A 17260-nucleotide genomic window follows, 5' to 3' on the forward strand; every position below is an offset into this window, starting at 1 on the left:
ACTCTTGCCACCTGCTGCTTTACAACATAGAAATAATTACATTTATTGCATTGTTTTACTGGAATCGTAGCAAATACTGGCATGGTGTTGCAATTAACCTAATTGAAAGAACATCCCTGCGAGCTACAGCTGCCTCTCATGTTGAAAGGGAATTGGCACTGCAAAAAAAGCCTGGAAATGGAAGCATTTATGTGATTGAATTATTAAGCCTAACAGCTCATAAGCCGAGGCGAAATGTTTGGAGCATAGAAGCTGATCATACAGGGTATTAGCTGTCAAAGCGTTTAGCTAATTCAAATTAATTAAAAAAAAAATGAAACAATCAAGAGATAAGTAAAAAAAAAATCTAATCAGGTGGTATATAGGTAACATGGTTGGTACACTATCGGTTGAAATCCCTCTAAAATACCTATAAATATTCCCACCTACGGTTTTTAATTCTCCTCTAGACGCAGGAAATTGCATTTTGGTAGTCCCACCCTCTTGGATAATGTCTATACATTTTATTACCCCTGAACGACTTTATTTGAATTGCATATCACCTGCTGAATCGCCTGCTTGATTTTAAGGCCCATTTAGCTAATTAACATAACACATTTAGTTTTCTGTATATTTGCATGTAAACTGTAAAAACATATGTTTATTCCTCTTGCTTGTGTGTGTGTGTGTGTGTGTGTGTGTGTGTGTGTGTGTGTTTTTCCTTCCAGCATGCTGCACAGTCGCGTCCTGGGTGAACAGACTCAGTTGAAAGAGGAGATGGAGACACTCAGGAGGGACAACGCCCAACTTGTTCGAGAGCACAACCACCTAAAGCAGAACTGTGAGGAGCTCCAACGACTGCACAGCCAAGACCAGAAAGAGTTAGCAGACCTGCGGCTGCAGCAACAGCAGGTACAGTCCCCTCACACACACACACACACACACACACACACACAGACACACACACAGACATGTGTGAGTGTGTGCTCTGGCTGGCCAGATGTTGAAAGGTCAGGGATTGCCTTCGGGGATGAGCCAATGTAGAAAATCAAAATGCTGCTTTTACACAAATAGTTCCACAGAGTCACATATGCCTTATAGTGCTGAGGTTGTCCCCTTTTTTTACATTTTGAAGCTTTAAACAATACTTCCTCACTTTGTTCTAAACAGCACAAGGATACGGTGACCTGTATTGGACTTTTACGCAGTACTGTCTCCCACAGCTGTCATGGGAACACTGCAGTAGTTAAGAGCACAGAGCAGCCAAGCAGAGGGAAATGCACAGAGAGCACTTCTGGAAAGGGCAAGTGTAGTAGAGAAGGGCTTTGGCTTGGGCAAAGAGCACCCTGACCCAATGTAGCTACAAGATGAGTGTATACGCAGTATATGCTGTGTGGACGAGGTCAATAAAGCCCTTGGGTCACAGCGGTCAGGAATCAGCAGGACCTGCACTGATGACACATGCAGCCTCGCAGAGAATGCATAATGCACTCCGAAGGACACACTCTACACATAAAACTGTTAATTTTACAGGTCAGCCAATTGGTTTTAATGCAGCTCTTGAAATTAACTTTAGAAAAAAAAATAGTTTAAGCTGGCACAGGGTTTGCACTGCATGAATACATCCTGCCACATTGATGCCATCTGCTGCTCAGGTGGGGCACAGCAGATACAGGCTTAGTTGGATTTTATCTGATGACATCTGCATTTCAGACACCAAGTAGTTTTAAAAATGACATAGGCAAGTTTATTTACATAGCACCTTTCAACACAAGACAATTCAAAGTGCTTTACAAAAATGAAAGACATTAAGAACATTAAGAAATAGTGCAGCAGAAACATATTATAAAATGGCATTTAAAAACACTCATTTAAAAGCAAAGATACTAAAACATGAATAACACAGGTACATGAATAAAAGTTATAGTGCAGATATGAATAGTTCAATTAAAAGCAGCAGAAAAAAGAAAAGTCTTCAGCCTGGATTTCAAATGAGTAAGAGTTGCAGCGGACCTGCAGGTTTCTGGTAGTTTGTTCCAGATATTTGGAGCATAATAACTGAAAGCTGTTTCTCGATGTCTAGATCTGACTCTGGGGACAGAAAGCTGACCCGTCCCAGAAGACCTGAGAGATCTGGATGGTTCATAATTTAGCAGTAGATCAGAAATGTGTTTTGGGCCTAAATATATGAATTGTGTTGTCCTAACCAGGTCATGAGAGAGAAGGGCTCATCAGAGGTGTTGAACAAACTCTACGACACGGCTATGGACAAGCTGGAGGGCGTAAAGAAGGAGTACGATGCCCTGAGCAAGCGCTACAGTGAGAAGGTGGCTAACCACAACACAGACCTGAGCCGCCTGGAGCAGGCCGAGGAGGAGAACCGGAGGCTGCAGAAGCAGATGGACGCTTTGCTCAAACAGCGAGACTCGGCCATGCACTACCAGCAGCAGTACTCCACCTCGATGAGGAGGTAAAATGCCTTTATCAGCTTAAAGGCTGGGCAATATATCAATATTATATATATCACGGATACATTTTGTACATTGTAAATACTGCAAGTGTTTTCTCCTGGTTTTTAAAGACAGTAAAGTCATGTTTTTTCATTTTATATCTACATTACAATTGATTATTTATCAATAATCCAATTGTGTAGCTATTCTGCGAAATCACTAATACTCAGCCTAACTATATTGTCGCAATATTCCGGTGTTTATCAGACATATCGTAATATTTATTTTCTCCATATCACGAGTCCTTATCAGCTGCAGACATGAAGAGAACCGAACACATGCGATGAAACCAAGCACTGTTTTATTCCAGGGAAAATAACTTATGATACGTAGTAAATATTTTGAGGCTTGAATCAATGTAGCAGAGGATGTGATGACCCAGCACCTGTACACACACACACACACACACACACACACACACACACACACACACACACACACACACTGGATAGAGCGCTGATATGAGCTACATTCAAGCCGCAGCCAGTACATCATTTTATATTGGCATCTCATAAACGTGTTCACTGTAACGCTCTCCGTCTTCCTCCGCTCTCACAGGTTTGATTCAGTGCAGCAGGAGCTGAACAAGTCCTCAGCGCAGAACAAGGAGCTGCAGAGGGAGATGGAGCGGCTGCAGTCGGAGGTGACACGCTACAAGAACCTGCAGTTGAAGTCGGCCAAAGACTGCGAGAAGTACAAGGAGGAGAGGGACTCCGTGTTCAACGAGTATCGCCTCATCATGAGCGAGAGGGACCAGGTGATCAAGGAGCTGGACAAACTGCAGACAGAGCTGGAGGCAGCAGAGGCACGACTGAAGAACACCTCCTCAGAGAGAGTGGTGGCCAGTGAGGAGTTGGAGGCACTCAGACAGGTATCACGCTCAAGAATCCATCAGATGTACTCGAATGTCATTTATGGCTGAAAATCATCAGGACAATTGTTCTTTTTATATTCTCTCAAACTAAATACACAAACAATATAAATACAAGTTTATTGAGGAAGCCAGTTTTATCTGAGTTCAGTATAATAAAATAACACAAGACATAACATGGGAAATGCAAAAATACTGTAGAAATAGCATCACAATGCTAACCCATACACAAATAAATAACTAAAGGTGAAAAATATAAAACACAGAAGAATAAAAGTGGAACATAAGATCCTTTTTATGTTTTTTGGTCAAAAAACTGACCACATTTGAAATAATATTATAGACCTGTTGAGTAAAAAACATGGAATAATAGCTTATTCCCAGTTGGTTTGGCTTAGCTTTGCAAAAAGACTGGTAGCTGGGTAACACTTCATGAACAAAACGCGTTCAATACATTTGAAATAATTATACGTTTTCAGATATTTGATATAAAGTCTCCTAGAATAAACTTGTTCTTGTCATTACTCATCAATCACAGCTTCCCTAAGAGACTTACTGTCTGACAGTTACTGAGTGAACTATTGCCTCTCTGATGTATGGGTGGAATTTAGCATCAAGCTGTCTGCTTTTTTTTAGTCTGTTCGTGACTCGGGCCACTTATCTTCTTCTTAGTCAGTGGATCAAAGGCCATTTTCTCAAATGACACTGCACAAAAAAATAGTTCAGCCTCCTCTTTATGAAGAATACTCCTGAACACTGGTTGACAGACAAAACAGAATCAAGTGTTGGATCCCTTCCGGATTTGCCCTCAAGTATTTTTTTCATGTTGCATTAATGACTCAGTGTTGAGATGCCCTCATTCTGTTTTGCCCCCACAGGAGTTGAACTCGTCACTGGTTGACCGCGACAGGGCCATCTGCGAGAGGAACGAGCTGCTGGAGAAGTACTGCCACGAGGTCAAGGACAAGGCTGAGGCTCAGAAGGAGCTGAGTCAGGCCTGCAAGGACATCGAGATGGTCCGGGAGGAGAGGGACGTGGCTCGCAAAGAGAGGACGGAGGCCATCATTCAAAGGGATCAGCTGCTGCGAGAGTACTATCAGGCCAGACAGGTAACAAGCTGCACCTTTTTAGAGTTGACCGTAACAAAAGTCAAAGGTTAGACACACGATAAAGAGCTTAGTGCATCCAGGGAGCTCTCAGGTTGTGGATTACAGCATGTCACTCAACTGACCCTGAAGAGGATTTATGTCACACCTCTGTGTAACCCACTAGCTGGCCCTCTTAACAGTCATCATGCAGATCACACGTACTTGACCTTTTAAGACCTTGATGAGCTGTGGTTTGTTTGAAGGTCACTTACCTTAATCGGCTACTTCTTTTTCACACCAGACACGGCGAACTCCAGGATTGAAATGTAGCACATTCGTTTGAAAGGTTAATCTTTTTCATGTATGCTCGGTGTTCGTAGAAACAAGACTCGGCCACCCTGGACATGGAACGAGCCAATAAGGAGATCGAGATGCTGAGGAAACAGTATGAAGCCATGTCCCAGGAACTGAAGGAGGCCACACAGGAGGCGGAGGTGGCCAAATGTCGACGGGACTGGGCCTTCCAAGAGAGGGACAAAATAGTGGCTGAGAGGGAGAGCATAAGGTCAGTGAATGTTAAAGACTCCTGAAAGAGTTTGGAGGGCACATACAATGTTGTGAACAAGTATTAATTCCTGCTTCTCCCAACACCCGCCACCATCATTCTCACCCCTTCTCGACACCTCTCTGCTCTCCCTAAAGGACTCTGTGTGATAACCTGCGGCGGGAGAGAGACCGGGCTGTCAGCGATCTGGCCGATGCCCTGCGTAATCTGGACGATATGAGGAAACAGAAGAACGATGCGTTGCGAGAGCTCAAAGAACTTAAGTGAGTCTCATCGCAATTGAGGTTTCAGAAACATAGGAAAAACTCATGCAGGCAATCCCAAGGAAAATTCTCCCGCTATGCCTGCCTCTACTCAGCCAACTTGGTCTGTCGTTCCGTCTTTGTCTCTATAAGCTGTTGTACTCTTTGTGTGGCGGGGCGTAAACTGTGATATTCTGCCTTCAGAGACAGCATGGAGCTCTGTTGTTTGTCTGGCACCATTTCCACACGCCCGGATTAAAAGTGTAATCCCGAAAAGCGCCAGTGTTTTGGACACACATACACATTTGGTTTCTCACTGGCCCCATCGCCCTGCATATGAATGTGTTTATATTGCATGTAAAAGCTCCCTCTGCTGGCTAAAGTGAATATGACAGCCATTTAAGTCAAAGCATTGATGGAGCATGCAGTGAGTTCCAATGCGGTTTTTTCGTTTATCCTCTATGTACGTTTGGGATTTTAATGTCACAGCTACCCTTAAAGGTGGGGTAGGTGGGGTAAACACTTTTTGTTATATTCCATGGAATGCTCTTAACATCCCGATAGCAATGAATATATTAAATGCTTTGACAATAAATACATTAATAAAAAAAAATCATCTGTGGAAGCCGTGGCGCTGTAAAAAGCACGACCAATCATCTGAACCGGCCCGGCTAAAATAACTGGATGGCCTACCTGCCTGTCAGCCTTCCATCTCGTGCACAAACTTATCTCGTGCCCTCATTGGTCATGTGCGCGTTCATGTGTGTTGGAGGAGGGGCTCTGTAAGGAAGTCTGAAGGAAGGGGCAGATTTTTTTCGGCTGCGTACTTTCAAATTCTAGCGCACTCGAGCTAGTTTCTCCATTCTTACCTACCCTACCTTTTAAGGCATGCCTCAGTAGGACACCATATATCTTACTGACAAATGGCCATTGTTTGCATTCTACTTTTAGTTTTCTCACCAGTAAAAATAGATTTTATTCCCTAAACCACAAAACGGAATGTGTTGCCAGCCCGACAAGGGACACAACTTTTTAAAACTTTTAAGTTTGAGCCCAATTCCACATTAAATAAGGTCAAAACATGTGTGCTTCTGCATATTAAATTCTTCCTTAAGATAATACCCCCTTAATTCAAGTTTGATTCTACATCCAGAGACGCACACTGTCATTGTATTCCAAGCAGAGGAACAGTATGCTTTGACAAATATTGTCCAGTATACAGACTGGTTCTGTGTGATTCATTGTTTCTGTTGTCTCTTCCCATCCACCCTCATGTGACTGACCTCTGACTCTGTGTGCTATGTCTTGGTCTGTTAAGGGAGAAGATGGAGAGCCAGCTGGAGAAGGAGGCCCGGTTCTGTCAGCTAATGGCCCACAGCTCTCACGACTCTGCCATCGACACGGACTCCCTGGAGTGGGAGACAGAGGTGGTGGAGTTTGAAAAGGACAGGGTAAGAGTCTTGTTACTGAGGGTGACGGAGGGTGAGAGCCAGTGGAGCTCTAAAGACTAAAACCACTTGATGACATTTAAATACGTTTGTCAAAATGGAGTATACTGACATTTATATTATTCCGTCTTACAGGACGACATGGATTTGAAGGCACTTGGATTTGATATCGCTGAGGGGGTAAATGATCCGTATTTACCAGGAGATTATGGAATATTTGTTACAAGGGTGGACAAAGGAAGTATCGCAGATGGAAGGTTAAGGTATGAGCTGTCTCACGAAACTCTCCTTTTTTTCATTTTCCGGACCAATCGCTTTTTAAACCCCTTACCATTCATCCTCTTGTGTTTCCAGAGTGAATGATTGGTTGTTGAAGATTAATGACATGGACCTGACCAATAAGGACAGGAAGCAGGTGGTGAAGGCCGTGCTTCATGGCGGCGGGTTGATCAACATGGTGGTACGAAGAAGAAAGTCTCTAGGAGGAAGGCTCGCCACTCCTGTCCACATCAACCTTGTGGGACACAAAGGTATGTTAGAGTGTTATATTCCAGAGCTTGCTTGGTCTTTTTTATTACTATGCCTTGGGAGTGTTAATGCTTCAGTGTTATTTCATATTTTCCATTTTATTACCCCATTTCTAGACAGCGGTATCGGTCTGGAGAGCGGTGTGTTCGTCACAGCACTCGTTCAGGGCAGTCCAGCAGCCAGGGAAGGTTCTCTCACAGTTGGAGACAGACTGATCGCTGTGAGTCTTGGCTTTAATAAAATACTCCATTTTATTATTATTTGTAAACCCCTTCCTTCCACACACACATAGGTACCTTTAGCGTTCTAATTCTGGCCTCGTTCTATTCTATAATCCACACTCCAAACCAGATAAAGTGGGATTTGGGCGAGTATGTGAAGTAGAAAGTCTCCTGCTTTGATTAAATCCTCAAAAACCTGCCGCTCAACAGGGCTAGATGGAGCAATATTACCTCTCCTACACACAGCTGCAACACACTCACACTTTAGGGAACAAGTGACAGAAACTAAAATATGCATCAGTGTCTTATCTTTGAAAAGTGACCATGTCTTTTGAGATTAGCATAACTCCCCTGCTAGTTTAAATGTAAGCATGAAACCTTTGCATAACCTTTAATTCCCGGAGCACTTGGATATCTCTGCTCAACATTTAGCAGTGCAGTCTCGTAAGCCAGGGAAGTGATATGCCAGATGATAGCTCGGCAGCCATTAGCAATGGTAAGTACATATACATGCCTTAAGAGATCTCTATCGTGGAGGAGTATCGTATTTGATCATGCCCTTGTTAATGTTAATCACATCAGTGTATCGGGTTGTAAACAACATATGAAATGCTTAATTGTGTTTGCAAAATGAAGAGTGCTGAATCTGCGATGAAATATGCATGGGATGCAATTAAATGTCAGCAGCTGAACTCAGAGGTGAGCTTAGATGCTCGATGAAATGAATCCAAGTTGGTAAAGGTTTGCGCATTAGCTTATTTTAGTCATATGTATTGCGTCACTTTTTTCTTTAATATATCTGATGGCTTAAGAAAAATCCTCAAATGTAGCCTTTTGTGATGGAAATGTGCAGATTGCAGTGTGAAGGTTCTTCAGACTGAAATAGCAGCCTAGATTTCTCGTGGTTACCTCATTCGCAGTAGTGAGATACATCTCGGGCCCCAGGCAATCTCATGTTCACGAGATATGACACCTGAATGCGTTTGTCCATCTAAATTTAAAGTACTGCCAATAAAGCCTACACACACCTAAGAGGAATCTCAAAAAGGCTAACATAGTTTACTTTAGTGCTCAAGGACCTGTCCTCACTTCCAATGTCTTTTTCTTCTGCCCAGATAAATGGCATTGCTCTGGATAACAAATCTGTGACTGAGTGTGAGGCTCTGCTGAGGAGCTGCAGGGACTCTCTCAGCCTCTCTCTCATGAAGGTGGGCCACATTGTCTTTCTGAGCTACTTTTTCTACTTCACCTTTGCCAAAAATCAATACGTTTCTTTCTACTTTCTTATGCCCTACATGGAAATTCTACAACAATGTTATCACAACATCCCTTCATCTGTCCTCCCCACAGTTTTTCCCTCACAGCACATCGGGCCAGAACATCTTTGAGAGTCTGCGAGAGTCATCGGAGAAATCCAACGGACGCATTCACCTGTCCGAGATCCACTCTCGGAACAGCCGCAACCTCAAACACAACAGCTCGACACAGACCGACATCTTCTGCCCTGATGTCGGGAGCAGCAGCAGCACAAGTAGCATCTCTGGGGAGCGGAGGAAGGTGAGAGGGGAATCTGACGAGGCGTACAGCGATGAGCGCAAGCCCTTCTCCACGGGTTCCCTCCATGCCACTAGCCTTCGGCCGGCCTCTGACCTGGGCACTGGCCGTTATGGGCCCAGTGCTTTCCAAGAGTGCTGTCCCTACACAAAGGCGCCTTCCTCCTTGCCTTTTGACCCCGTCTCTGCCTCGGACTGCATCACAATGGAGACGACCCTGGAGAAGAAGCACAGCGGGGGCACGTGGCCGAAGATGATGGTGGGGGGTATGTCGGTAGCACCAGATAACAGCAGTCCAGTCACAGCAGCAGCAGCAGCCCAGCTCTCCATCTACAAATCCCCCAAACAGAGGAAGTCCATATTCGAGCCGGACACTTTCAAACGCCCCGAAACACCTTCCTCTAAAATGGAGTACATGGCAGCCAATCAGATTGCTGCAGTAGCCGCTGCCGCTGCCGCTGCTGCAGCTTCAAACTTCCCGCAGCCTTTAAAGACAGAGTCCCTCTCCTCCTCATCGACCCCAACCCCCCCAACCCCACCCACTCGCAGTGACTCCTTTAAGTTCAAACACAAACATCAGAGCAGCTCTGCCTCCGACTGCACCATCACCTCAGAGGGTAAGGGGGAGGCGGCCATCGCCATGGTAGCAGGAGAGAGCAGAGAGAGGAGTGAGCGAGAAAGAGACAGGAACGGAAACCACTATTATCTGGACGGCAAGGTCCTGACCTCGAGGAAGTCGTGTGACGAGGACATCGGCCGAACCCGAGGAGAGGAGCCAGAGGTGAAAAGGCCACGCCCTAAATCTGCCCCCGCCCTCAGACGTAGGATGACCCCCCAGACCATCACTCTTCCCTCCTTCCAAGTAAGTCCATTTAAGGATCCTAAATTGGATTGACAATCTTTTTTGTGATCCCTGCACAATTTTAGGGCAGTTAGTCTCTAATAAAGAGATGAGCACATTTGAAAGGTGTTTGAAATTCAAAATGAAACTATTTTAAATCATCCAAGTGGGCCAAAGCATCTACTTTTTTTAATAGAATGTACAGCCCCGTCAGAGTTATGCCTCTGGGACTTGCCTCTTAGCCAGCGTGTCACTGTGATTGATGCTCCTGCACCGGTACGGGACCCAGCCCAGGCGCTGAGTCAGAGCCTGGGGTGCCGGCAACCATGCCTGACTCCAGGCACAAAGGAGAAGGCAGCAGGGATAAATGTTCATTTTTACCGCTGTGGGATGTTCATGCTGTCATTTTCTCATATGGTAGTTGTCTCCAGCAAAGGGTAGAGGACTCCTTCCAAGACATAATGGTGTTTTGTTGCCCCACAGGGAAAAAAGGTAACCGTTTGTTTCTGTCATTCATCACAGAGCTACTCCAACGATGAGCATTCACCGGAGCCCAGAGACATGCTGCGTTCCTCCCCCAGCCGCTCTCACAGGCACAGCGTCGGCTTCGTACCCACAGTCTACAACGGCAGCCTACCTCCCAGTGAGTTGCTCAAAGGTTTACATAAACACATGATTGCATGAACTACAGCAGGGGTGTCCAAACTACGGCCCGGGGGCCAAATGCGACCCGTGGTCCACTTTGAATTAGCTCTCAGACAAAAAAAAGCCCAATAACCTATTTGCATAACAAGCTTGAAATATACCCTTGATATTTCCCCTTTATTATAAGAAATCTGAGCAATGAGCTGCCAACAAATAAATGAAACCCTATGGAAAGCTGTGATGTATTCTGTTGAAGTATATTCAAGTATCAATTATAACATTTACCTACATTTGATTGATTTTGCAAACTTAACTTATGAGGCAATATACCTCTCCTCTAGTGAGGGGCCCCAGCCGTTGGGATGTTTTTCTGTATGTGGCCCTCAGTGAAAAAAGTTTGGACACCCCTGACCTACAGTATACGTAATCCCAGCCTCGCTCTCTAACATGGCGGTGTGTCTGTGTCTTGTCAGATTCAGCCCACCGGGGTCTGTCTCCTTGCCCCGCTGTGACAGCCGTGATGAGGAACCCTGTGTACACGGTGCGCAGTCACCGCGTTCACACCAGCAACTGCCCATCTGTCGCCTCCCAGATCTGTCACCAGCACACCCACACCAGGTTACCTCCCTTTTACATCCACCAGATCCTTGACCACAGTTTTATTTATATTGTCAGCTGATAATTTAAAGGTCCCCTATTATACTGTTTTTCATCAATATATTATAGGTCTCAGATATATACAAAACATGTCTCTGAAGTGTTTGGCTCCAAATACCAAACAGATCATGCATTGTAGCATCCCATAAACCCCTCTGTTTCAGCCCTGTTTCAAAAGTGCTGATTCTCTGTCTGTTACTTTAGATGAAAATAAGGAGCCACTCCCCACACCCCTCTGAGAGATATTTGGTTAAAAAGAACACAATGGTGCTCTAGGAGGAGATTCAGGTTATAAGGTGGGGGGGGTTACCCTGGTTGGTGATTGGCTAATGGTTACACAAGCCTAAAAATCGTTATGACATCATAAAGTGGCCAAAATCTGATCAGCTCATTTTCAGACAGGTTTTTATATAAATGGATCAGGACAAAAAGAGAGTGAATCTTTTTTCCTGAAACTTTCAGAATCTCTTTACACAGAGGGGACACATGTTTATGTAGAAAACACACGAACAACTGGATTTTGCATAATAGGTGACCTTTAATGATAATAATACATGGGATTTATTTTTATAGCGCTTTTCCTAATGCTCAAAGACGCTTGAATGATGACTAATATTTCTTAAATGGCCTGTTTCCTTAAGGCAAAATTAATTAATTTGGGTGAGGGTGCAGAATAATTTCTGACTGTAGTTTGCATTAATGTTGTGCTGTTGTGGTTTCGCTCTGCCCATCATTTTAATTACATCTGAACTGTGAAATACTTTGCATGTTCAAATAAGTGTTTCCTAAGGCTTTTCTTTCTTTTTTTTTTGTAGCCCACAACACCAGGGTCGTCTGAGCCTGGACCTGAGCCAGCAGAAGCGAACGAGTGACTTCTCTGAAACCTTGTCGTCACGCAGCAGCCGAGCTTCACACGGTACAAACTCACTGCCCTCCAGCGCACGACTCGGTCAGTCTGACACTCACGCACGCACTCAAACACACGTAAAGGTCACAGCCTCGGTGCCCTTTCTCTTTTTTGAATGTTGTGTCACAGCGTTTATTTCTGTATCATCTCATCCCTGTTCCAGGTTCTTCCAATAATGTCCAGTACCGCACAGAGAGGATCAAAATCCCTTCCACTCCACGCTACCCCCGCTCCATGCTGGGGTCAGACAGAGGTACGGCGCTCACCCGGGAAAAAAAAACACTTCACTCTCCATATATTATTGATATGAAAAAAATGCTTTTTACTCAAGATCCTTTGATCATAAACTGCACAGCGGCAGCTATAGCTCTGGCCATATTTTATTTTAGTTCAGGCCTGGTTTAACTGTACGATCAATGTATTTTTGAAAGTTTTAAATTGAGTTTTTACAGCATAAAAATGTAAAATGTCATCCTCAGAAGTGGAAATCTTATTCAAACGCCAGTGTTGATCTTCTATGTGGGCAGGAATCCTTCGGTCTCTTTAAGCCTTTGATTCCCACCAAATTATGACATTTTTATTACTACAAACAATGTTACTGTTTTCAGATAGTGTTCAAACTGAAAAATAATGTGTCCCGTTGCACATAGTCTCCAGGCATTTCAAGATTTGATTACCCAAACCTCCACTGCTGGTGTTTCTTTTATTAGGCTAAGCTTTCACACACATACAGTAGTGTAGAAACAAACATGACAGGCAGCTCAGGTTGCAATGTGTCTGTCGATGTCAGGATATATATATACATTGTATGTTTTATACATAAATAAAAAGTGTACATATGTTTACCGTTGAATCACATAATGTTTTTAAGTTGCATTTGTATTCACATATTGAATCCACATGTGTATCTTTGTGAAATCTCTGACTTGTTCTGTCCCTTGTTACTCCTCTTCCCCTGAATCCAGGCTCCCTGTCGCACTCTGAGTGCAGCAGTCCCAGTCTCATCACACCTCCACAATCACCACTCAATCTGGAGACTTCTTCATTTGCCAGCAGCCAATCACAAGGCTCCATTTCCACTTTGCCTCGCATCTCAGTCAGCCCTTTGCCGATGGGGGAGCGCAGGAAAGACAGGTATGACGAAAACGAATACACCTAGATAGATTTTTTTTAAAGAAGTACACTAAGAAAAGGATTTTCCCAGTTAGGATGACATTTCTGCGCTAGTGTTATGTTGTCACACATTGGAAAATTGTAGGTTAAATATAAAAGCTGACTAGAATATTAATCAAATGATTGTTACTGGTGCAATCGTTGTGATAGGACAGGTATTCTGGGAAGAAATGGTTCTACAAATGGTGTAGCTGGTGGCTGAACGACGCAGAGTATTATTATAAAGATAACTTCTGAAGCTGTTACAATATGGCCTACGTCTGCCCTTAGGGATCCTCTCAGGCTGATTCAAAAGGCGTTGCCAGGCAACAGGTCAGAGCTGTGCAATCCCTCATTGAAATTCAGAATGAAAATCCTATTAAAACTCCTAATAATTTCATAAAGCCCCCTGGCTGTTTCAGGAAAAGAAGCAGCTGCTGCTATGTTAGGATTTGTTTTTATTCGTTCCTCTAAAATATCTGTCCCATTTTGTCTCCTCAACACCTCTCAGTCTCTTTTTACTGTCTCTATATGATATCTGTCCTCCATTCTGCTCTTTATCTTCCTCCCGCCTCTCTGCAACCTTCAACTTCCAGATCTCTTTACCGTAACCGATCTTTTCTAAGGATTCCTCTGGCTGCAAGGCCGAGGTTCTCCTCTCTCAGGAGCCTCAGGTTCGTGCTTCATCACAGTGCTACAAACCAGGGAATGCCCACCTTTCCCCAAATTCAAGTCGTTGACATTCTTCACTGCAGTTGGCTGGATAATATGGAGGAGCAGAATCATTTTGTGCACTCTATATGCACTATACGTTATGCAAAAGCAAAATGGGATGTTTTTCACCCTTCACAAGAATGCCACTTAATTTTCAGATAGCTAGTTCTTTGCATGCCACAATTTTAGCGCCTTAGGAAACCAAAATAAATTATACCTGATTATCTACACTCGCAGAACTTCAAAGGTTCAATGTTATGTTTTATATGTCTGCACTTGTCTCCCTACATGTCGGAACTCCCACTTCTATCCCAGATTTTGCATGCAATGTCCATGCCCCATGATGACGACATGGTCAACATGCATGTTTGTTTTTTGGCCTCAAGTCAACTCACCTCTCAGTCCGCAGTATGTATGTTATGCAATGGTAATATAATTCAGCCTCAAGCTTCTGGCATTTGTTTGTACACCACCACTCTGTTTTACCCCCGTGTCTGGCTGCTGATCCATTCCTCTTATCCGCCCTCATGGAAGTGTATGCCCTGTCTGGAGCCAACTTGTAACCGAGACACACAAAGTTCATGCAAATCTTCTTCACGTGAAGGGATTTCACTTGACTCGGTGTCTCTGTACTGTAAACCTGTCCTGGTTCTTCTGTTAGCCAGGCATAAAGACTTTGGTGGAGATCAATTTACAGGCCTGGAGGGAAATGTTACGTATCGCAAACATTCTTTTATCACTAATCAGACTTTCCATTGATAGTTTTTTTATATGAAAGGTCCCCTATTATACTGTTTTTCATCAATATATTATAGCTCTCAGATATATACAAAACATGTCTCTGAAGTGTTTGGCTCGAAATACCAAACAGATCATGCATTGTAGCATCCCATAAACCCCTCTGTTTCAGCCCTGTTTCAAAAGTGCTGATTCTCTGTCTGTTACTTTAGATGAAAATAAGGAGCCACTCCCCACGCCCCTCTGAGAGACATTTGGTTAAAAAGAACACAATGGTGCTCTAGGGGGAGATTCAGGTGATCAGGTGGGCGGGTGTTACCTTGGTTGGTGATTGGCTAAAGGTTACACAAGCCAACACAAATCGTTATGACATCATAAAGTGGCCAAAATCTGATCAGCTCATTTTCAGACCGTTTTTTATATAAATGGACGAGGACAAAAAGTGAGCAAATCTTTTTTCCGGAAACTTTCAGAATCTCTTTACACAGAGGGGACGCATGTTTATGTATAAAAGACAAGAAAACGTGGATTTTGCATAATAGGTGACCTTTAACATATATGTGTATATATATATGTATATTATATTTGGACAAGATAGGATTTTGATAAGTAAAGCTAAAGCCTATGTAGTAAGCGTCTCTCCAGAGCTGTAACAAAATTGGTCCGTTCAACTGTGACGTCCCCTCACCCTGTCCATATGCTCCTTGGGGTCACCCTGTAACTGCTTTTCTTGGCTGATATTTATTAATACGTTAACCTCCTTCCCACCAGGCCATACTTGGAAGAACCCCGCAATGTCGTGGTGCAGAAAGGCGCAGAGCCTCTAGGCATCTCCATCGTCAGCGGGGAGAACGGAGGTATCTTTGTCTCTAAAGTAACTGGAGGAAGCATTGCCCACCAGGCGGGGTTGGAGTATGGAGACCAATTACTGGAGGTATGAACAACCTACTGTCGGTCAAAAAGGTTACCGCTTCAAAATGCATAAATAAGAATGCATTGTAAAAAAGCAGAACCATACAGCAGCAGTAATAATTATGCTCAAACTAGTTTAAGTTAACTTCAAAGGCTCAGTAATTTTGCTGTCTTCCATACATTTATTCTGTATGACATAATGTCCTTAATGCAAGACTGTATTCATTAGTGTTGTCACGGTTCCCAGTATTTTAATACTTGCTGAAATGCATTTGCCGAATACGTGTTTTTACTTAATGTAAAATGGCTGACAGAGCTGAAATTCTGTTGAGGACATGCACTGTCCTTGTGGATGCTACACAGTCGGTAAAGGAAGTTTACCGACTTAAATAAAAAAAAATGTAAGTTAAATATATAATTAATTGTTGGATAAATAGATTAAGTTGGAGCAGTTTAGTAATTTTGCCTTTCACTACCCCTTCAATAAACTGGTCATTATCTAAGAAGCACACTTCAAAACTATTTACACTTTTCATATATTAGAAAGGTTGGTAAAGATGTTTTAATTGAGTTTCAATTCAAATAATTGTTTTTAAACACATCTGTTTTTAAGTAAGACATTAATGGACATTTTAAAGAGTTAAGATTTTCCCTGTCATTAATAGTTAAATGTCTCAAAGACGGATCTCAAACTCAGTGGTGGCTACAAGATGAAATCCCCTTTATCTGTATAATATAATAATGTTGTGTGCTTACAACTAAGCATGGTTGTTGTGCACTTTAGAATTGCAAGTATGACTACAGATGTTACCTGGCCAATAATGTTAAAATAATGGCTGCCTGTTTATCAAGACTTTGATAATGGCTGTAAAAGTAATGCCCTTTAAATTCTCTTGAGTATCTTCCCCACCAAGTACTACTAATGACTAAAACCCTTAATAGACTCGGAACATACTGTGTATCATTACCCCCACCTCAGCTAAAACGTTCTCCCTAACCACACTTTTCTGTCTTTGTCAGTATAATGGGATCAACCTGCGTAACGCTACGGAGCAGCAGGCCCGCCTCATCATCGGCCAGCAGTGTGACACCATCACCATCATGGCCCAGTACAACCCGCACATGTACCAGCTGGGAAACCACTCGCGCTCCAGGTAACAGGATGTTTCTTGTAGAATGCTCTGTTCATATTCCCTGTAGGGTTAGACCCGTGTGTGCTGCCCGGCTGCTTCCTGAATCATCCAGTTAGTGTTTCAGTTTAAGAATGACATCAGCATTTATATTGTGATTTTTATGCCCAGGTGCTCTTTAAATGCATTTGTAGTTTTTGTTGAGCACAGAAGCAAGATGATACATTTTTCACACTTTTTTTTCTGCTGAATGAACATAAAGGAATTCTCTGAACAAGCAGTTGTTCACCCATATGCAGAATATTAAGATGTAATTAACTATGTAGCTGTTCACAATATGCACAAATGAGTCCATTTCATAGCTGAACATGGAGTCTAATACTGAAGTATAATACATTCATATTAAACCTAGTAAAAAAACAAATGTAATTTTAGAAAAACAAATGAGAAACTACAATTTTATATAGACATTTAAGTTTTTGGGTGAAAATATGTTTATAGATATTTGACCGTGTAAAAACAATGAACCTGTCCGTGATCTCTGGTGGACAAAGTATGT

General features: G+C 43.1%; 1 protein-coding gene across 3 annotated transcripts in view; it reads left to right on the plus strand.

Moving 5' to 3' along the window:
* Positions 1-17260, plus strand: part of dlg5a (discs, large homolog 5a (Drosophila)) — a 38794-nt gene that overhangs the window by 13313 nt on the left and 8221 nt on the right. For 2 of the 3 annotated variants that reach the window (XM_034151927.1, XM_034151929.1), the window contains exons 5-23: positions 708-891; positions 2190-2449; positions 3048-3360; positions 4239-4469; positions 4829-5013; positions 5151-5276; positions 6574-6706; positions 6839-6966; positions 7058-7233; positions 7348-7451; positions 8568-8660; positions 8803-9867; positions 10369-10489; positions 10965-11109; positions 11964-12097; positions 12219-12308; positions 13021-13189; positions 15431-15593; positions 16592-16725. In XM_034151927.1, the coding sequence (XP_034007818.1) occupies positions 708-891; positions 2190-2449; positions 3048-3360; positions 4239-4469; positions 4829-5013; positions 5151-5276; positions 6574-6706; positions 6839-6966; positions 7058-7233; positions 7348-7451; positions 8568-8660; positions 8803-9867; positions 10369-10489; positions 10965-11109; positions 11964-12097; positions 12219-12308; positions 13021-13189; positions 15431-15593; positions 16592-16725 (3954 nt within the window). The remainder of the gene's footprint in view (positions 1-707; positions 892-2189; positions 2450-3047; positions 3361-4238; positions 4470-4828; positions 5014-5150; positions 5277-6573; positions 6707-6838; positions 6967-7057; positions 7234-7347; positions 7452-8567; positions 8661-8802; positions 9868-10368; positions 10490-10964; positions 11110-11963; positions 12098-12218; positions 12309-13020; positions 13190-15430; positions 15594-16591; positions 16726-17260) is intronic. The other variant, XM_034151928.1, reaches the window with a different exon arrangement.

This window comes from Trematomus bernacchii, unplaced genomic scaffold, assembly GCF_902827165.1.
Source record: "Trematomus bernacchii unplaced genomic scaffold, fTreBer1.1, whole genome shotgun sequence".
In the NCBI taxonomy this organism is placed as follows: Eukaryota; Metazoa; Chordata; class Actinopteri; order Perciformes; family Nototheniidae; genus Trematomus; species Trematomus bernacchii.